Source organism: Marmota marmota, unplaced genomic scaffold, assembly GCF_001458135.2.
Source record: "Marmota marmota marmota unplaced genomic scaffold, marMar, whole genome shotgun sequence".
Classification (NCBI taxonomy): domain Eukaryota; kingdom Metazoa; phylum Chordata; class Mammalia; order Rodentia; family Sciuridae; genus Marmota; species Marmota marmota.
In genome coordinates, this window is record NW_026000093.1 from 5,114,552 (window position 1) to 5,137,927 (window position 23,376).

General features: G+C 36.1%; 1 protein-coding gene across 1 annotated transcript in view; it reads right to left on the reverse strand.

Annotated features, from left to right (window-relative positions):
• St18 (ST18 C2H2C-type zinc finger transcription factor) overlaps nt 1-23,376 on the reverse strand; it is a 108,605-nt gene that overhangs the window by 20,347 nt on the left and 64,882 nt on the right. Inside the window, exons 11-15 of the mRNA XM_015485739.2 lie at nt 21,987-22,198; nt 13,276-13,521; nt 6,020-6,135; nt 1,427-1,489; nt 597-665 (exon numbers count right to left, since the gene is read on the reverse strand). Of these exons, the coding sequence (XP_015341225.1) occupies nt 597-665; nt 1,427-1,489; nt 6,020-6,135; nt 13,276-13,521; nt 21,987-22,198 (706 nt within the window). The remainder of the gene's footprint in view (nt 1-596; nt 666-1,426; nt 1,490-6,019; nt 6,136-13,275; nt 13,522-21,986; nt 22,199-23,376) is intronic.

A 23,376-nucleotide genomic window follows, 5' to 3' on the forward strand; every position in this document is an offset into this window, starting at 1 on the left:
ATGACGTAGAAATCAGCCAAAAATGTGTTTATCAACCAAAAATGAAAGGCTGTTGCATGATTTTAAATGACCAAAAGGTAAAATGTGTAATTTTCTTAAAATTAGATGATATAAATGCTTTGCCACACCTTCATAAGTCTGACTTAATAAATTCTGAAATTAACAACTAGAGTTTTCTGGGCATGGTGGTGCACACCTGTAATCCCAGTAATTCAGGAGACTGAGGCAGGAGGTTTGCAAGTTCAAGACCAACCTCTGCTCAAAATAAAAAATAAAAAACACTGGAGATGTAAGTCAGTGGTAGAGCACTCCTGGGTTCAATCCCCAGTACTGAAAAAGAAAAGAATAAAGACAAAAGAAAACAAAAAGAAGTATTGTGTTTAATAATTACATCATTCCTTTAAAAGCTATTATAAAATAAAATGCCCTCAAAGCAAGCAAATTAAATGATAGTAACTTTTTAATATTATTTCAACTTTTTTGGTGAAAAAGTGTTTTTTTATCATTAAGTTAGGTAAAATTTACTCCTTATTGGTTACACTGACAGAGAATGAGGAGAGCCAATGGGCAAAGAGGTCATGTCTCCTGACACTTACTTAAGCTCCTGAGAGTTGGCAGCCATGAGGGACTTAAGAGTCTTATCTGCTAACGGACATCCAGAAACACTACAGAGGAGAAAGAAAAAAAATATATACATATTTATACACAACACTGATATACACAAACCTGACTCAAAGAGCATCCTGGGTTTGTAACATATGTTAAATTACTGGTGACTAAAGATTGGGAAAACAAACAAACAAAACTTTGAATCTGGCTTTGCTATTAGAGTCTGGGTTTGTTGGCATTTCAATTGTTTTCTCATAAACTCAGATTTGCTATTTATCAAATGAAGGGCTTTAATCCAATGAGACTCCCCAGTTCTGGAATTCCATGGTACAATGATTACAAAGTTCTTTCTTATTGCAGCACCAAGTCATGATGACTGGAAGTTTTAAACTAGTGCTCAAAAAGAAAGCAAATCATGTCAGTAAGAAGGTAAACAGAAAGTTCCAACAAAGCTTTTTGCACTGTTAATCTCTCCATGGTCCTGAGTTATTATCTGCCCAGAATCAAAGGTACTGCTTCGGCAGATCCACTCCAGCCATTCTGTTGCCTTCACTTAGATTTAGACAGGACCAAAGCTGGACATGAACCCTAACTCTGGTTCTGTCACTTACACTAGATTTTTTTTTTTTTTTTTTGCTGAGAATCATGATTCCTATATGTCATAATTTTATTTCTGAAAAACAAAAATAAACCCAAACCTAACTAACTCAGTCTCCACTTCCTGATCCAAATGATATCTTGCTAGAACAGATGAGGATAAGTAATTGCAACAGAGCAAGATGAGGAAAACCTGACTGTGCCGGAGGTTGTTGGGTACCTGCGATGAGACGCATAGTTTCCTGTGACATGGCCACTTCCATCACATCCTGGTGTTGGACAGCTGGGTCAACAGAAAAACACATCATTGGAGTCAAGTGCATTTCAGAGTCATTTACCCTACCTGATAGATTACCAAGCAGCTTTTCCCTTCAAGATAAGTTAACATTGTATAGGGCACAAGCAGAAAATAGTGAAATAAGGATTTATACTGGCTTTTATATAAGAACCAGCACACTAAAAACAGAGCATGCTGAATTACTTTTTTAGTTATCAGTGTCCAACATCATATTCAATTCTCTGATTCAAATGATGTAAGAACATGACACTAACATGTATATCTTGGTGATTTTGTAAGTCGGCAACAATTAGTGTTCTATTTCTTTGAAAATATAAATTCTCTAAAAATGAACATTATAAATCCATGCTTTATTATGACTACAGATTTTAAGAATACTGGCACCAATTATATGATAGATTCCAGAAAGGAATTTCTGTAAGTTTTTAAAACTAGGCAACCTAATAACTTCATAAACACTGACAGCAAAAGAAGAAAACCTTTCACTGGAAATTAAGTGGATATTTTAGATGGGGAAGTTGCTGACAGTACAGGAACAGTTTGGTTGGCAAAGCTTGTAAGCAATTTCACCCAAAGCTGTAACCCAAAAAAGACGATCCCTAATTCATGACTAGCCCAAGAAAATACTCTCGGGACATCTGCCAAAGGTGCTGCACTGTAATGGAAGCCCCTATACTTCACTAACTCAGATCGTGTCTTGGGATTTTTGTGTGTGTTTAAAAAAATAATGCAAGAAGTTAGTTATCTTTAGAAGTTTTCCTTCCACGATTAGTAGGTTCCTTGGTTTTTCAGTCATTTAATTTCCTCTGATGCTGCTGAAGAGCCACTTGTTCAGAGGAAGCAGATTGACCCCATCTGCTTACCACTATTTGTGGCAGTGTTAAGAATCAGAAGAAAAAAATCAATTACATTATTTGTACATCTTATTTTCTCTGACATCCTGCCCAGAGTGAAGTCTTACCTATACATTCTGAATAAGAATTTAACCTTTTTTTTTAAGTTTTATTTTTCCATTTTAGTTTCTTTTTTTTTTTAAAAAAAACTTTATTTTTTTATTTTATTTTTATGTGGTGCTGAGGATCAAATCCAGGGCCTCGCAAGTGCTAGATGAGCGCTCTACCACTGAGTCACAACCCCAGCCCCAAGAATTTAATCTTTGAAGGCACATTTTGGGATAGATTGATTTTAACATTCCAATATTTTCTGAATTATTATTTTCTAAGTATTCCCCCCCCCAAGTGGTACTTTCCAATAATTTTCAGGTAATCTAAAGACTCTACAATCATTAGAACTCTCAAAGGGATGTCTGGCTTTCAGAGCTTGATTCAAGCTGAGTAAACTAACTCTACCCTTTTCCTGGATAGGATATAAGAAAGTTAAAATAAATACATGTAAAAAAGTAAAAGATAAATTAACAGGAATATTATTATTGTTATTATTATTATTATTATTATTATTATTATTATTATTATTTGCTAGTGCCCTTCATCTCATCCACAACTCTTTTCTGAGCATTATCCATCTGGAATCCTGAGAGGGTAGATCTGTTTCATTTGCTTACTCTCCACTTCAGAATTCATCGCCACCTAGTGTTCCACAGCAGCATTGCATTTATTTTATTTTTAATTTTATTTTTTTCAATTACATTAACATTGCCCAAAAGGCAAAGAGGTAGGGGCTGGGGTTGTGGCTCAGAGGTAGAGTGCTCACCTAGCACAAAGCACCGGGTTTCATCCTCAGCACCACATAAAAATAAGTAAATAAAATAAAGGTGTTGTGTCCAACTACAACTAAAAAAAGTAGTAAAAAAAAAAAGGGGAAGAAGTCACAATTATTTTTAGACAAATTACATGTACATTACTTATGAAACACAGTAATAAGATATGCATTTAATTAACTGATAATTTTTGTAGAAAATGTTTGGTGGTACATAAATGTCAAAAAATAAAGAAATTATAAGTGGCAACATTATAGTGGAAAATGTTTCTGTTTAGGATTTTGATAGCTAGATTTAATTCCAAATCTATGATGAAAAATCTTACATGATAACATATGCCAATAACCACTGGATGATATATTCTGGGAAGGTTTGCACATGAAAATATCAAAATTAAAGGCAGATAACTAGGGTGACACTGTAAGTAGCAAGATTTTCATAAAACATAGTAATATACATATACACACACACGTGTGTGTGTGTGTATATATATATATATATATATATATATATATATATATATATATATGAGACATCCTTCAAAACACTCTTCCTGCCTGTAAAATAGGTGTCCTGTATGGTCTCTGAGAGAGTTAATTTCCTAGGAATTCATGAATATGCCAAAAAGTTCATTCAAAACTTGTTCAAAATCTTTGGGATGTTTCCTGTTTTTTATTTAGCTTTGTTTATATATGTGTGTCTTGAGTAGTAAAGATTACAAAAAATATTTTGCATGACATTAAATTTGCAATGACTTCCAGCAATTTCCAACAATCCATCCTCAAAAAATAAAAATTTGCCATTTTTGAAGATATTAAAAAATACTGTGTAGAAAGAAAATCCATCCAAAGATAAGCAAGCTCAAATAGGTAGGTCCATGTGGGAATAAGTGGACGGCTCACCCAAGTGGTCTCTTGGAAAGAAACAGTGTTTGATGGAATCTAAGTTACTATATGTTTGATACCATCCATTATGTGTCTACCCCCAAGTCTCAGGTGAATATTGAGCTCATACAAGAACATAATATTTGAGCCTATGAAATCCTTAAATAATGCACATTCTGAACTTATGTAAAAGCCATTCACATGTTGACACAGCAAACTGATGCTGGACTGGGAGTAATCCCATTGGATGCCTAGTATGTACAAAGTCTCTGTACTTGGCACCAACATTTGAGATGTGTTCCCAGGTCACTGTGCATGTAGCTGGGGAATAAGAGGCAGCAAAGTATATATTATGCACAGTTATGATTCCAAGCGGAGAACAAAAACTTGAGGAATAGCACCTGTGCCCTCGGGGCCTTATTCTTGGTGAGGAGACAGACACTAGAGAGCAGAGGTGAAAGGAAATGCATATGTCAGATGGTGAGAAATGCTGCTGATAAAGAAAAGATCTAGAAAACTGGGCAGGCATGTCAAGACTGGAAGGTGAGGAACTGCCGTAGCAAAAAGACCTCTGAGGGAGCACAGGTTAAGTCCTTCAGAAGCCCTGGGGACAGAGTTCTGGGAAAAGGAACAGCAACTGCAAGGACCTGGGGCAGGTTCTGTCTTGGTGTGCTGGAGGGAAGCGGGAGGGGAAGGGAGAAGACCAGAGCTCCCTGCTGCAGGATGTGAATCAGGAAATCACAGTTAGAGATGGTAGAACAGGAGAATCAGGACATCCAAATGGGAGGGGCTTCCTGCAGAATGTAACAAGAATGGTGACCTTATGGTGGCTTTACAGGAACAATGAAATAAAAGCCTGTCTGGAAAAGATTCAAGAGGGAAACTGAGTCACACACTATTGACAACTTTCTTGAGTTCAGCTGTAAAAGAAAAAAGAGAGAGCACCCAGGTGTAGCATCTCCTGGGTCAGAAGTTTTTAAATTTACTTTTAATGGACAAATTTAAGTATTTTATACAGAGAGATACAGAGCAGGGATTATAAGCAATTGGTGCCTAAGTGGAAAAGTTACTGTTCTCTGGAAACTCTCATTAACTGGCAGCTATAAATGTATTTATGTACGAGCATAGTTGATTAGTATTTAATCATTTATATATGAAAAATAGTTTCCTGCGTTTCATTCATTTACTGCTTTTGGTACCTCTGTCTGTATTTCTTTTATGTTTATTTTTAATTGATACTTGGAAATGGTACATATTTAGAGGGTATGATGTGTGCTTGGATACATGTATTACATTGTATAATGATCAAATCAGGGTAATTGATCTTGAAATCCTTTTTTTTTTTTTAAGTCAAAACACTCCTCAGAGTATGCAAGGAAAATCATTCACTCCTTTACCCAAGTAACATTTGATTCAAATGTTACAAGCTTAGCACATTTCCTAAGCCAAGCCTAGACATTCTGGAGTCAATGGACCTCAAGTTGGGAACTTCAGACCGAAATATCTGCATTTCTACTTGTTCTAGATTATTTCATTTTTTTAGACATTTATTTTTTAGTTGGACACAATATCATCTTTATTTTATTTATTTATTTTTATGTGGTGCTGAGGATCAAACCCAGGGCCTCTCATGTGCTAGGCAAGCACTCTACCGCTGAGACACAACCCCAGCCCATAGATTATTTCATTTTTTAATCAGCAGATTTTCAGTTCTCTTAGCATAGGACCACATCATGTACATTTTTGTAGTATACTTATTTCAATGCATAGGTTGAACATTTAACTATCGACTAGTTGCAACTGCCCTAAGAGTCCTAAAGTCAAATGGACAAGCCAGATATTATTACCCAAAATCATGAACTAGAGTCTCTCGACTCCAGGATCTTACAGGGTACAGCACTGGATACCACTTACGTGATTAGTTCTTTTTTGAGATCTCTTGCATGGAGCTTGGGTTTAGGACTTGGTATAGAGACCTCTCCAGGAAACTTTTTTTCCTCTAAATTTTCCAGAGAGTTCACTGGGTCTTTCTGGAGGAAAAAAAAAAAAGACCGAAGCCATTAGGGAACCCTGAAATGACAACTCAATTTGAAGTGATTGGAGTCGGGTTTAAGTTTTGACTTAAAAGATTTAGCTGAAATACTACAAAGAATTTGCATAAGAAATAAATAAGATAATGAATAAAAGGATATGTTGGATTGTTAGGGACCTTTACCCTAAGCGAAGAATGAGAAATTATAATTGTTGGGGAATACCTTTGAAAAGTTCTTAGCAAATACAATTATAGAGACATTTCTTGTAATTGAGTGAATATGTTAGTATGTTTCAATTTTTTTTTCTGTGCAATAAGTAGTTCTAGAGAACACAGGCATAATTCTTTACAGCAGACACAACAGCAGTAAGATGAAAGGAATATTGCAAAAATGAATCACAGAGTTTTAAACATACAAGTCTAGGTTAACAGAATGTTCATTCCAATATACAAATAATTAACATCTAAATTATGTGTTTAAATCTGTAATAGCTGAGGCCATGGTATTTAGCCTTTTAATTTCATTTTTTCTGGATAATTGCTTTTATTTTCACAACACTTTCTTGTTTTTCTTTTCTTTTTTGCTAACTTAGTATCTTGTAATGCTTTTAATCATTGGATGGCATTTCTTATTGGATATTATTGATTTTCATGTTTTTTTTAAAGCTTAATATTGATCTTGATTCCATAAGAGTCACTAATCTTTCCAAATCATTCATTTACCAAGTGGTATATTATCTCACAGAAAACTCCTGACAGTTTTCCTCAATCACATAATTAGCTTACTTTTATCATTAAGCTCATATCCAGTAAACATAATACTTTCTGGATTTAAAATTAAAATCATGTTAACTAATATAGAAAAACATATTCCAAATCTTGAAAGTATTGATCTATTTTGGAATTTTTGAACTAAATTTCATTTAATTTAAATGGATATAAAAATGCTGCAGCATAATATAATTTTAATGATTCTGAATCTACATTCAAAAGCAATGGAAAAACAAAAATTCCTGAATTTTTTAAACCAACGAAAAATTCTGAACACTGATATCATTATCAAGGCAAATGTAAATTCTTCATTCTTTACTTCGTAACAACAGTTCAATTATTTTACATACGAGTATGCTGTAGTAAATACACTGGTAACTATTTCAAGTGATATTATTATTAGATCAAATTAAAAGAACTTGGTTTGGTTCAATTTATGTCATTTACATGCTAATTTACTGAAAAATAAAATACTAACTGATTTTGTAAAGTTTATGTCCAAATTACACATTGAAAGAAGAAACTGCAGATGAAAAGAACTAACTGGACCAATAGACTACAAATGTATGGAATGGTAACAAATGAAGTACTGTAAGTGCTCACTATCCATTGGATACCATGTACAATTATACTATTAACAGACAATATCACTGTTTTATCTTTAGCATGTTCTGTGTATTTTATTACTTTAGCTTTTTCCCCAGGTATTTAAGAAAATTTCTACCATTTTCCCCCTGAAACATTTAGTCACTGGAAAAACACAGAATATTGATAAAAAGTGAAGATTTATTAGGAAGAAATAATTTTAAAATAATGAGAGGGTATTTAAAAATAAAAATAATATTTTCTAAAGATTTAAAATAGGACCAGGGTTATGGCTTAGTGGTAGAGCACTTGCCTAACTTGCATGAGGCACTGGTTTCAATCCCCGGAACCACATGAAGAAAAAAAATAAATAAAATAAAGGTATTGTCTCTGTCTACAACTAAAAAAAAATTTAAAAAAAAAGATTTAAAATAATTTTTTTGTCTCACAATTAAAAAACATTCTAGCTGATAGAAATATACATTCAAAAGTCAAAGGAAGTGTATGTTTCAAAATAGTTATCTATTTGGCTGTAAAGACAAGTGCTATTTTAAAGTCACCTCCATGGAATTCTCAGCAAGACACATGATTGAAGAGCATCTTTTTAAAGTTTTACAGTGTAAAAGACTAAAGTAAAGCAATTCCTAATTTTAAAGGCTAAACCTGATCAGCCTCTCCCCACCCCCATCCACTCCATTTGGGACAATCTGATTCAGTTTGGGTAGTAATTTCCACTCTAATTTAGAAATGCCTTGGCTTTCTGAAAGTAGAGGCAAAAGCTAAAGCTAAGGTCAATATTGTCTCAGTGTGGAAGAACCTTTGTTTTTCTGTTTAGATGCTGACGTTTTCACAAAAATGGCACTAAGTAAAAAGTATCATTTCATTATTTTCTTTATGATAGAGTTCAGAACAAAGTCTGAGGAGCCTTGTACATTTACACAGGAACATATGAATGTTTCCATTGTTGTTTGATGGCTGAATTTGTACATTATGGAAGGCAAGAGAATGGGGAGGATTTTGAAAGAAATGATCAATTACAAAAGTGTGTGAATTATATTTGACTAAAAGGCATTCACACACACACACACACACACATATATGCAAACACACACACATATATATCCCCCACACCCCTGCCCCAGTACTGGGGATTGAATCCAGGGCAGTTCTACCACTGAGCTATATCACCAACGACTTTTATTTTTTATTTTGGGACAGGGTATCACTAAGTTGCCCAGACTGGTCTCAAACTCACAAACTGCCTCAGTCTCCTGAGTAGCTGGGATCACAGACATGTGCTACTGTGCCTGACTATCATGAATGGTATTTAATCTGATATAATAATATGTGACAATGTTTTAAAAATATATTTTTTATTGGTGATGACCTTTTAAATATTACATCACTTAAAAAAACCCTCTAGTTTCTCATGTATGCAACTGATTTGTAAAATAACCGTCTTTTTTACTTTTCTTAATATTCTACCACTGGAAACTTGCAGAGAGTATATAATTCAAATACATGTGGCCATCACTAAAAGAATTCTTAGATTAGTTCTGTTACAGAAACACTTTATACTGGATGGATTCCTAAAGATCACCCAGTGTAAAATCATTGATAGCATTTATGAGATTTTTTTAAACCAAAATTTAAAGTATCACTTTGGAAATAATAATTTTATCCCATGCAAGATGTGTAAGAGAGAACATGGTATGTACATGTGTGTTTGAAGTATGTGTGTGCAATGAAATTCTTTAATGTACAGATGGAAGTTTATATTGATTTCAGTAAAGACCAGAACATAATGATAACATGAATAACAGATAATAGCATCTGGCACTTTTAACATTTTAAGCCCTGAAATCTTTGGAGAACTGACAGTTGAATGAAACTGACAGCCCTAGTTATTTCTCAGTACTTTCCTTTCGAGATATTTTGATTTTTTTCCAAATTCAGGATTTTTTTTTAAGGGGGCATCTGGACAGGCTATTTCACTGAGAGAGACAGACAATATTTTCTGAAAATTACCACCAAAATTAAGCAACTGTTGTGCATATGAACTAGATAACAATGAATTAGAAATAATCACTCGATTTCTGGTCATGTGAATGTTGTGTGTATATTGTATGTGGCACAGAGGAGGTGGCAAAGTGGCAAAGGGAAGGACGGGCAGGAGCAGGACACACCACATTCTGGTGTTCAAACATTCTTGATGTATTGTCGGAGCCATGTGCAGCAATTCAAGAGAGCTCACTGGGAAGTGACAAGACAGACCCAGTGCTGTAACTGGTTTCTGTGTACACATATGGAGACCTGCCTAGGTCAGAGGACTTTGGTTTTGCATCCTCAAAAATACCAGTGACAATGGGCTTCCATCACACTTTGCCACACACCATCTCTTCATTATTTCTAAACTTTAATTTCTCTCCCCCACCCTCTCTGTGTCTCGGTGAATTATGGCTCCCCCCTTTTCTCCATTTTCCCCTCTGAACCTAATACTTAAATTCTGTATAACAAGGTCCAACAACTATAACTCCCCAAGCATCACTTTTCTCCTCTAAAAAAATGTGATGCCAATCCTGCCTTGCAGGATTTTTGGGATAATGAGACACTATACAGAAACATTCTTTGTCTTTACTCTTGTTGCACATAGTATCCTTCTGATACCCTCTCCATGATGACACTGAATACAAACTACTTTTTCAAAATAATACCTATCAAGCCTCACATTTTATTTTCAAGATTCAGAACAGGATGTGATAAATACTCTGTTAGTAGATCACCCTGGCACACATAAAAGAACAAAGTACAAGGGTGAGAAATTGTACTGGGGAGTTAACAATGATTCAGGAGCACTTTGTGTGTGTCCCCATCAACTATAGCTTCTCAAGCAATGACTCACCCTGTGCAGACAGCTGGGACAATAAGCTTTCAGCCTAAAAACATATTTTGCCAACTCAAACGTAGGGCAAGCACTTTGAGTCCAAAAATGAGAATCTGTGGTGTTCTCCTTGTCACTGTCAGTGGCCCTGAATTTTGACATAGGTTCTAAATTCCAGATTTCAGAATACTCAGGTTGAAAATTGCAGCATTAAAAGACTCAGCTGTGAAACCTGAAGTCAATCTGTCATTCTCAAAATTAAAAAAAAACCTTAAAAAAAACCTCCTTCAAATATTTGTGTATTTGTAGGGATATGAAATACTGTCACAAATCTATATGCATTAGATAAACATTCTCCAGTTGAATCTTTAAAGTTGTCAAGATGAATCAAAGTGTTTTTTAAAATTATGCAAAAAAACACAGTTAGAAAGTAAATATAAAATATTTGTTATGAGACTCATTTTTTGCCTTTCTGGGTAATGGGAAAGATAGCCAAGGAGATAATGAAGGGGGGTATTCAGAATATAAGGGGTGCAATGTTGACACTAAGGCTAAGGGCACACAATTATAATCAATGCCAAACAATACAAGATACTCTACACAAAAGTGAGAATCTACTTGAAGAAAATTTGCTTTATTACTACTCAGGACTGGATATCTCTGTCTGACATGAGTTTGAATACTGCAGAAGCTTTCTGCTGAATGCACTGACCAAGGTCCCTTGACAACACAGTCACATGGATAAGGACAGAAATCCTAGGTGCCACTTTGCACATGGCATTGAGATGATCCCAGAGATTAGAACACCCTGGGATTTTGACCCTGTACAATTCATGCAAGAACAGGGAGGCAGTTACAGTTACCTTGTAAAGTATTATCCTTCATGGATAATAATGACTTCTATTCAACCAACATCCACAGATCCTGTGCTTAGTGTTAGGTATGCCTTTAAGGGAGTGTGTGCCATATGCCATGATTAATTGGCAATTGACTGGCTGGAGATTAAGCAGTCTTGTGAATTGAAGAGTGTCTCCCTTTGCTAAAGCACACTTGTATGTAGTGGGATTAAATCAACAATCTTGACCTGTGAGGACTTTACCTCCAAGCAACCTGCCCACTTTCTAGCATGCTTCAGACTTCCATTTCAGACAAGTGGTGCAGCATGACCAAGTAATGTGAATGGGGATAGATTTCTAGATTTTATAAACAGATGCAAGTTCAGTGTAAGGTTTTTTTTTTTTTTGCACAAGCCTGAACGACAGTGGATTATTATGGTGGACAGAAGAGATGCACCTTTTAGAATCATCACACATTATTTAAATAAAAGTATTTCCTAAAATACAGCTTGAGAAACCCTATTCTGAAAATCCAAATCCAAAATGCCAACGTGATACTTAAAAATTTTCTTTCAATTTGTAGCATTTTGAATTTCAAAATTTTGGGTTAGGGAAGTTCAACCAATAGTCTATGCAAATATTCCAAAGTCTGAAAACCTCCAAAATCTGAAACACTTCTTGTCCCAAGCAATTCAGATAAGGGGTACTCAACTTGCTGTATTGTGACCGATTGATTCCAGACTTTAGGTGAAGTTTTAAAAGCCCAGCAAAATAAAGTGAAGAAAGTCAGTAGGGCACATTCTAAGTTAAATCCACTGTGGTATGACTCCCTTCATCTTTCCACGTGATAACAGGGATGGTGGGGCTTCTTCTGGGTACCCATCTCTGACAACCCCATGCAGGGTTAGCTGTTCCGTCCTCTCCATATTGGGTGTCTGCCTGTGCTACTCTGTTTACCAGTGCTTTTGGATATGGGTCAGTCCTCCTATTGAATTCTGAGCACAGGTGTGACTGAGATGCACATGCATCATGGAAGTGGGTCTATCTGTTGCTGCAACTCACTGTTTGGACTTGGAGATGCCAGTGAAAGTGTGTGGAGAGAAAGAAGGGAAGGCGGGAGGGAGGAAGGAAGGAAAGGAAGGAGGATTTGGAAACAGCCCAATCTTGTGATCACTACTGTGTATATTGACTCACACTCTGCGATGTTAAAGCCAAAATCATATTAGATCCCCACCTCCCGCAAGTCTGTGAACTCAGAAAGCTGAAAAAGAAGGTATATACTTCTGCAGAGAATGGCTATTTCAGTCCTTTAAATGTATCAAGTGACAATCCCATCAATGACTTTTCTGACAAAAAGCAAAATAGGATCACTCATTGGAATCATTATGTACACACCTGCCATTATAGACAGCTTAAACAATGGGAGTTCTAACTGTCCAAACTTTTAAGTGACACTAAGTAGTTCATGGTGAATCAGGCCAAGTTAAGCAATTCAGTCTATAGAGGTAAAGGTTAAATTGGCTCTGCCAGGTAACAACTTCTGGCTTTGAGGATAAAACCACCTCTGAGATCACCAAATGCACAAATAAGTCTCCTCAACTTTGGGATTGATACAATTTAGACATCCAACATTTATGATCCAGTACTTCAAACAACGACTCTAAACATAGACATGCCAACACAGTTCCTTCATGAAACCAAAGAAGCAGATTTGACATGGTTCCAAAACTGTTTCTGATTGGATTTCATCTTCAACCTTCTGGTTCAAAAAGAATTAGTGAACTGGCATTGCCCCTTTATGATGGGACAGATAATAAAATCAATCTTGCAGTGCAGAAATTGTCACCATCATGGGGATAAGAGCTACTACTATAATGAATATTATTTTAGGCAAGTGAAATTTCATGTGAAATTTAAAGTCATCACTTAATCACAATCTAAAACAAGGTATAGGATTTCATACTATAAAAAAGGAATGTGAAATATCATGTAGGAGAAAAAAGCTAGTAATACTCTGCAGTCATGATCTATCTCCAGCTTATTGATTGACACATTGAAACAATACCTCTTTCTCCTCCTCTGTCTTCCCATGAGTTTTGCTATAGTTGATAGGAGTGTCCCAGCCCTCTTGGTCACAGAGAGCCTGATAGAATGCTGCATTGACCAGAATGCTGCTTGTTTTGAATGGGGAAGATGAAGGTGTTGGAATGGTAGTATTAGAGGAAGTTAGGGGTGCAGCCTTGTCCAGGATTCGATTTTTTTTCATGCTTAAGTCCAATGTCCCATTTTCATCCACTTCTATCTCGGCTCCCTGATACACAACAGGAAACAGAAAAACATTTAAGCAGTTTGCAGTTATAGCTGAGCCATGTGGGGCTTTTAAGGGATAATTTTAAATGTAAGCTTTTATGGAAGTATATCTGCTTTTAAATCAAGCTTTCTGATTTGCATTGGGTAATGTTCATTTCTTAGGCAGACTTTTAAGAACAGCTCCATTAGTGAGCTTCATGTTTCTGGGTTTAAATAAAGTAAGCTTAATATAAATAATAAGATGCTCCAAATACTAAGAATATTGGCTAAAATTGTTTTGTGTATGTACACATTTTTAAAGTTTAGCTGTAAATCTTCTTTTCTACTTTATAGAATTATTATTCCAAATTCATCATTTAAAGCATTAACATTTGTGTTCATCAAAAGGCACATATAACTCCCCAACTCCCCATCACAATATTAAAGTAACATGAGAAATATGAAAACATAACCAGCTGGAAGAGAATCTTTATTGGAATATCATATAAATATGAAAGCAATGTTTCACCCTAGGTTATTTGAACTGGAAAGCTTTGTTAAATCATGGTGGGTGAGAAGAGAGAGGCAGACAGTGCAACCAGACTTCACACTCAGGGGCCCTCAGGTAGCAGCTCATGGTGTGACTATTTGGGGTTTAATAATGATAACTTCAGGAAAAAGATATTTATTTTGCAGATGCTTAGCATGAGACTTAAAACTAATGTTGCTCCTTGTGATACCTTTTGCCAAACTTTTTCAATTTTTAATTTTTTAAGAAACAGTATTGCATTCTGTATTTGGCTGAAGTCCCAATAAACTGCTCATGTGTTCTGGATCTGCTTCAAGATTCACACCACAGGGTGGCTTGTATAGAGTCAGAAATTGCAAACATTGCCATGCAGTAACTCCACAAAGCTGGAAGAACATGCTTGTCATTTTTCCAAATAGGTCAAATAACACCTTTCTGGTACATTCAACATCATCTATCAATTCACAATTAACTTCTTGACAGTTTCTTTACTCTTTCCTTTTGGTTGGTAAAGCAAAAGTCCTGAATATATTAGCAAGATCCCTAATGCTCACGGTCAACAGTTACTTTCCTGGGGTTGCATTTTAATTTCTCCCTACTTCTACCCTCTGTCCTCTGACCATTTGCCACTGAGTCCTGGGCAGCACTTAGTCTGACTTGTCATTTATGCCTGATTTAAAAAAATAAAAGCACCTCTTCTATTTGCTTGTTTTATGCACAAAGTTCATATTGTCAATCTCTCATTTTACTAGCTAGATATGGTGCATTCTATTTGTAGGAGGTAAATACACTTCTAATATGTTGTACTAAGATGCTTTGGCTATATCTTTCTGTCCATTTTTAGTAAACAGTTTAATCTCCTGTGATAGTTTTAAGCTCTGAATTTGACAGTACAGCTTATCCTGGATAATAACGTAGTAACCACAACATCTTATGCCATCTGTATAATATCAAATACGTTTTTATACCAGCATTAATAAACCTTAGTTACAAAAATCCAAGATATTAACCATATCAGTGCCATGTACTCTCTCCCTTCCATGATCTCACAATGTATTCTGCCAGAAACGCATCAAAACAATTTTTGGCTTTATAGCTGATATGTAACTATAGCAATGAAAGAGAGCTATAGTAATCAAGTTTAATGGCCAACATAAAGTAAAATGCTAAATATTGTAGTTGCTGACATTTTTCATAAAAAAATTAAAAAAAAAAACTTGGGTTAAGACTGCACAACCAACATTCACATAAAATTCCAGACCTCTGTGACAGATGGCTTAGGAAAAAGAAGCCATGTGACTGGGCTGCAGAGTTTTATAGTGCAAAACCCATAAATAGTGCAGATTCAATCTCTCTGAAAAATACAACTATTCCAAGACAACACTCATATATATTTTAGTTTTTACAGAAAAAGAATTCCAAATAGTATTTTTTTTAAATATGAGAAATTCTAGGAGTTGTTATGATTATACATCTTGAGTAATCAGGGCTTGAGTGAAAAATAAAATCCTTCCTAATGTTTAAAAGAGGTGCTTTTGTAGACCCATGCCCCAGCCGGCTGCTCTGAGCACCTGACTTGACTCAGAGAGTGAGCTGCATGTTGGGGAGCCGGGTACAGATGGGCTCTAAGTAAGCACACAGATGCATTCAACAATTACACACAGTAACAGCTAAGGGTCCCTTTCTGCCCATAGATGGGAGATCGCACATTTATAGCATAGTTTTTTATTCAGAGCAATATCAATAGGCATCACTTCTCTGGGCTTGAAACTCTAAATGGCAACACAAAAGGGGGGGGGAAGGTGGGAGAGGCCAGTGGAGGGAAGAGGCTACGGTCACAGCTCATATGGTCCTGTCCCTCCCACCCCTTCTGACATTCTGATTCTTCAAAGTGATATTTGGGATTCTTATATTAAGTATTTACATGTATGTTTTAAGTTTTTTTGAGGCTAGGGTATACTTTCCATCCTGGGAAAATCATCAAGGTCCATCTATTTCAGCCATTTTTGAGTGATACTACCTACCTTTTATGTATTCAATAAATTACTGAGAAAGTATTTTAATGTGTTTAAGATACTATATTTTGGAGAAAAAATAAACTTGAGAAATAGATTGTTCCTCCCTTGAAGGGGCTTATTTTGTGCCTATAGATTTCTAGTGAAAGATAATTTGATAATTATATGTATATATTATTATTATTAAATTGAAAGTTGAAAGAATTAATGATTATAATCTTTATTTGTACCACAAAATAAGCACTGACATCACTATCCAACAACAGAAAAAACTGTTAATGAAATGGTAGGCATTATATGGTCAGTAAAATGTTAATTATGAGGTCTGAGTAACAAGTGATATGGAAAATCTTCATATCATTGAAAATAGGAAAGAGCATGACATTCCTGCTATGCTTACAACTAGGGGAAAGAGACAATTTGTTTTTGAAGACTAAGAGGGAAAACACATAAATTACCATACTTGTATTTAGAGAATAGGCTTACAGCTGTTTTCCTTCATTATTTTCCAAGCAAATGATAATATTATCTTGTTTTGACAATTTAAAAAATTATTCATTTAATGGGGGTAGGAATGAGAATAGAATGAATTGGACGTTATTATCCTATGTACATATATGATTTCATGACCTGTGTGATTCTGTATCATGTACCCAGACGAATGAGAAGTTATGCTCCTCTTATGCATGGTGTGTCAAAATGCATTCTATTGTCATGTAGAACTAATTAGAATAAAAAATTCATACATTTAAATATGTTGCTGATGTGAAAACAACATTATCATTTTACCTAAATATTCTGATTATGAAAATTCCTAATTTTCATAACATTGATAAAATAAGACGTATTGCTTTCCTTCTTTTTCAAACTCTCTATTAACCCAGGAGAGATCACCTGCCATCTTTTGACTTCGCAGGAAGGAAGTGCAACCTAAGTGTCATTCCACTTAGGTTTCTGCTGCAATTCACCCCTGGCCTTCTCTCACAGCCTCTGTTCTTTCATTCTTGCTTCTGTTCTTTTTATCTGGGGAGTACGCTCTCTGTATTGAAAGCTATCTTCAGTATGTTTTTGAAGTAGATAGGTTATTAATAAGTGAATGAAATGGAAATATTTTATTCTTACTCAATGGCAATCAAGCCGTAAGACTCTGAGCTTATAAGCTTGTGAAATACATTTAATGAAACAGAATGATGGGGTGCAGAGAAGAAATGACTAATGTATAGTGTAAAATTTAAATAAAATTTACAGCCACTTCCCCAAAATCTTTGTCTGGCATTTGAAATCATGGTATTAAACTCTTGGGGGACCGATAGTCTATATAACATAAGGTCTTTTAAAAAAAGACATGGATAAGAATTCAAATTTCAATTCCAACAATTGTAGCTGTGCCAGTCAGAGAAAATCATCTAGTATCTTTACAGTACTGTTTCTTCCTCTTCAAAGTTGGAGAATATTAGCTACTTCACTTCTAGAATATTAGGATTAAAATGGATTCATATGGGCAAAGTGTTTATGTATAGTGCCTGGCATATAGTAGGTGTTCCATAAATGATGCTAATAAGGGTTTTTGAACATCAAAAGAGACATACCCCTAGGTTATTAAGTATCTAGTTTTCCTGCACTTATAGGAATAGTCCTTTTGCTTCCTGGGCCAAGACTCTTATCACATTTCACTCACGACGTATGGTTCAATATGTCCTGATGTTCAAGTTACTGGAGAAGACTGTGTTTGGATTGTAATCATCCAGGGCCACCAGGCTATTCCTGTTAAGAGGCAGCAGGAATGGTGCTGCGACATCATGTCGTTTCGAGGCCTTGTTCAAGCACAAAACAGACTTTGAACTTTAAACATTTCAAGCAAGTGTCAATTTTTTGTTTTCTTTTAAGGCACACTGTGCATATGTCATTTTGTCTAAACAGGTGGGGAAAACACCAAAACAAACAACAGAATGCTTGGCAAGCAGCAGATGAGGATAAAGATAGACTGTGAAGCATGTTCCTACCTCTGTCGATCAGGGTGGGAGGAAGGAAGGAAAATGGGGAGCGGATTTGACTCAGGCTGGCACGGCTCTCATGGGGCACTGGAGGAAACTACTCAGCAAATCCATGAGGCTCACTCCCTGCCTGTAGGTACCAGGTGCTCTGCTCTTGCCAGGAGTCACAGTATCAAGACCAAGGGGAGGTGTTGGAAGCCATGGCTCATTTATGTTTCATGACTCATATTAATTCCAAATTAAAATGTGGAACATGATAGACATCTTAGAACCAATGAGAGTACTATATGTCACACAGAATTACCTTTAACCTTTATGATATTCCTCTAAGACTGGAAAGTACTAATTGTTTTCTATTGACCCGATTCCTTAAAAAGATACTTAAACCACATGCAGGCAATTTTGGTGGTGCCAATGTATTATGCATAGGCCAGATGGTATTTTAACAGATAAATAATTCCCTTAAAAATCTTCTACTTTTAGGAGGCAAAGGGTTCTGTTTGGGCAGTGACCAGCAATGACTGACAAGCATTGGTGTTCTCCACATTGAGCATAATGGGCGCCTGAGCTTGGTGGAGACTAGCTGGGTGAATGAACAACAACATAACACAAGTATGCGCCTTCAGTGCTGGGAAGGGACAGAGAAGCAAAGTGTCTTAGTGTATGAGGCTAAGAAAATATCTGAGGAAAAGTGTATTTTAGTTTACTGTATCATCTTTCATTATTTTTAGGCTATGCAGGAACTCTAAAGTTTTATTGTTCCTCTGAAAACAACCTGTGTTCCCTTGATTTTCCTTAAGGGTGGGGATTTTGCAAATTACTGATTCAGATCTCCCACTAACCTTGGGAGTCAGTTGTGTGCTCACATAGGACATGAAAAAAAAAAATCTGTATTAGCCCCACCAAGTGGGCATGCAGGCATATTTTAAGTTAGTGGCATCTGACTTGATTTTAAAAGGTTGTGCCAATAAGTGACAGTCTGATCTTTAATTCATTCTCCTATTGGGTGTGTTAAACAACCAAAGAGAGATATTCATTGCATAAAAGTAAGGAACAAATGGGAACAAAGGGAAAATAAGAAATCAGTTATCATCCAAGTTATGATCAAATTCATAATTGATCTCATCTCTTCAAACTCTATGCTTTATCTAAAACAATGCAAGTCAGGTACCATAACCAGAAGGTCACTTTTTCTGAAGGGTGTGTTGGGGGGGTACTGGGAATTGAACCCAGGGGCTTTTATATGCTAGGCAAGTGCTCTACCACTAAGGTACATGCCCAGGTCCAGAGGGTCATTTCTTTTATCCTGCTTGTCTATAAGTTCCTTGAAGGTAAGGTCTGTGGCTCAATCTACCCTTTGACTAGGGGAGTCTAGCACTTAGAGACCTTCTGGAGAGTATAGCTATGGGTTCTCTGCCAGGATGTCTCTCTAATATACCAAGAATGCTCCATTACAGAAGTATAAGGAAAAGCTGTATATTTCTACATTCTCACTGTTAAGTAAGAAATAAGAGATCAAGAGATATGTTTATCTGGGCTATCAGAGATAAACATACTAGCAATCTGCCATGGAGGAAAAATCAAATCTAATAGAAGGAGAATCAGGCTAGCATTCAATGTGGAGAGGAAGACTATACTCAACCCTGCTTTAGGAGAAGGCTCAGAGTAAAGTGTGACACTAACAACAGAAAGGACCCACATAGGCACTGTTTGCTCAGAGGCCATTTTTCAGAGTTAATTGCCTTGGCTTTTTCTCACTTTCACGAGAAGAAAATTTTTTTTTGTTGTTTCAGGAATTGGTGAGATATTCTTCTGTATTCAGAAAATAGGATCCAACAAGGGCAGGATTCTACAAATTGTTAGAGTTGTGTGTGAATGTACATGTTGGCAGGATTCTGCACAGTGACGTTGCAGGGTGCCGTATTTATTCTATTTTAACAATCACTATGTCCAAGGAGATAATGTTCATAAGAAAATGGCTTTTAAAACTCCTGACAGATCAACTCCTTTAAAACATCTTTCAGCACTTTCTGTTTCTTCCCTCCTCGGCGTCACATCAATGGTTTGGTCTCTGCAGACTTGGCTGAGTTGGTAGCAGGAGGCTGAGTCCTACAGTGGAGTCCCAATTACCCCAGGCAAGCCCAATCCACTCCACAGAACTGCCTTGGCACAAGGGGTAGAAGAATATACATTTGAAATAGACTATTTAAACTGTGCCAATTAAAGTCAGTCTTCTTATCGGAAATGTGTTTTTAAAAGAGGATATACACTAATAAGGAAAAAAACACTCAAATGTTTGCCATTTTGTTACATTGTTTGATGTGACCAATTTAATGGAACACTAAGAATCTTAAGGTGAAAGACAGAATTCTGAGGAGCATAAAAACATTTACATGTGCAGAGGGAAAGCATGCATCCTAGCACCATTACTTGAGTACTTTAAGTGACACTAATAATTATAATACCAGTAGTCTTATTTTCACAGGCCAGCTTAAACCATCAAGAAATAAAGTACTAGCAAGGAAGCTATGTTAGTATTTCTGCAACCAGATCTCTATTAGAATATACCTTTAAAAAGAAATTTACTCAAATTTAAAATGTGGATTTAAAAATAAAGTTGCATTTTAAAATCCTCCAAATCATTTGCCTATGGCAATAGTTTGTGGCTGGGATTCCTTTGAATTCAGTCAGTCAGGTATTTTCTTTATATTTTTAGAGAATGTGATTTTCTTTGTTTAAGAACCTCATTTGTTTAAAAATTGTTTTTGAGTGCTTTTTGGCCACCAACTCTTCCTGGGGTTTACTTGGCTCAGTTTTGTCCAGAAGCTAATTCTGATTCTTCTGTCAAATGCTCGGTGGCACTGCACTACCTGCTCTCCTGAAGGCCTGGCACGGCACAGGCGAGCAGCTGACCATTCCGGAGAGGCTGTTCTTAAAGGGGAAAAAAGGGTACAGGCTTTAATTGTCTGGGTTTCAGGGTTTCAGTTTAACCTAGGGAATCTTCCACTTACAGCAAAGGTAAAAGCTGTTATCAAGTAAGCCTGGGCACTTTATTTCAGCTGGCTTCAGCCTTCTAGGTAGGGAAATAATTTCTTTTAATTGAAGTGCTTTGTGTAAATAGGAGTTACTGGCTTCAGTGGGAGGAAGTGGCTTGAGCCCCTACAACCTCCTCTTGTGGATCACTGGGGCACTTGCAAAGTCCCTCACTGGCAAAAGGCCAAGCATGAAGGCTCTGTGTATGTATTAGTCAGGTTACCATGAGCATACCCATGTACTTCTCATATGTAGAAAGGAGAAGCTGTAGAAAAAAATGTGATTCATATTTCATGGGCTTCAGAAATGTAGTGTTTTCATAAAGATCACAATATTCGATTTTGGATTAGAGTGTTACAAGTTCTCAAACCTCCCTGCTGATTTAATATACCCAGGAGTTCCCATGTGTCTTCTAAGAATGCTCCGGCAACCTAGACTATATTATGTTATGAGACAGTAACATGTGCAATAATAAAATTTCATGGGTCAGTTTTGCAAATGTTTTGCCAGTTGCTGTTTAATCAAACATTTCTTATCATCTTTGATTTGCAGGCAGCAAAAGCTTCTATGATCAAGATTTATTTTAATATCAATCCTCTTTTCTTATTCGATCAAATCCCCTTAACAAAAATAGCTTTGAAATCTGTAAATTCTCCCTGACCAGTCTCCATAACTCACTTCTCCCTAAACTATGGTACCCCATTTTCCAGAAGAGCCACCAGCCAAGGGATGCATACTTTCTTTCTTTGGACCCACCAACTTCATCCACTGTCAATGTTCCTCTTCCTAAGACAGGGAGGGGATGGCTTTAGGGTGGAGGAGCTGAGTGGTGGCAAATGTGGTTAGGAACATGAAAGGCAGTTTATTCTCACGGTTCTGTCGCTGGCCCACCCTCCGGGCTCTTGGACTGGCCTACCTTGGCATGCAGACTCTGTGGTTTGTTGGAGAGGATGTCTGCGGCTTCCCTGCAGCGGGTGGAAAGGTTCAGGATAGCAGCAGCTGCTGCTATGTGGGTGTCTTCACTACATTGACCGTAGCTATAAGAGCTGGCACGGCTCGCGCTCTGTGTGTGGGCGCCTGCACTAGGCAGTCGATTAGGAAATTTGACTGGATTTGAAAAATGCTTTGCTGTTGAAGAGAGATTTGATTAGCAATTGCATGTACGTGGTTTTAGTCATTAAATAGATTTGTTTTTTAAAGATATAACTTCTTGCATTAAAATATGTGAAGAATAAATTAACGCATGAGCCATTATCCATTGGTATGTTAAATGAAGGTTATTCAGATGGGTTTTCATGGAGGTTCACAGATCAAATGATGTGATTGCTGGGAGAGAATGCCTATTCTCTTAATATTTTTTTGTATTGACACTTCTTATGACAAAACTCTATGACTAATGTTATGGGGCAGGTGCACTGGCAACATTTGTGGCAAAAAATGAAGCTCAAAACCCTATAAGCAAAACCTATCAGGGACTACAGAGAGCTTACGGCATGTATATCTAAAAATTATATATGTATAGGGCCCATAATTCCAGTACAGAAAAAATACATCCTTTCAATATTTGTTTTCACAATGACAATTTATACTTAGACACGTAATTGTATTTTTATTTGTTGACACAAAGGTTTGTTCTATACTTGAACTAGTAGAAAGTGTTCTTCATCCAAATAGAAGAAACTAAATAGATGGTGGAGTCTTTAATGAGCTGGCATTTTGCATATTCAGGGAGAGCAAGATAAGCAAAGGACAGGGAGGAAATGTTCTCAAGGTGAACAGAAAGGCAATTTGGTTATCAAGACCGAGTTTCTATTTTATTTTTCTGTTCGGAGTAGCAAGGCATTACTGAGAGATAGAACTACACATATTTCTCTTCACTGTGGGGTGTCTGTAAATATTACTCAAGGTAATGGGAGAAACACCCAAGATTTAATGAGAGCTGATACAAAAGTGTTCACCTGTTTATTTTTCATTAAGTATTTATTATTTTAAAAATTTGATTGTTTTTCATAAGACCCAATTTAAAATATTACCAAATGTTATTCCTATAATTACAAGAATATAAAAATGTCTTTGAATGCTTTGCCATTTTAAAAATCAATATCCATATTATGTGAGTGTATAGAATGTTCTTATTAAATGGCTGTATGTGCATTAAACATATGTTTTTGTGTATATATGAAGTGCATAAAAATAAAATTATATATCTGTAAAACTGTACAGATAGATATAAAACATTGTTTGTGTGTATAACATTTTTTTCCCCCTGAATCTAACAAGTTGTCATTGGTTATTTAAGTTTGCTG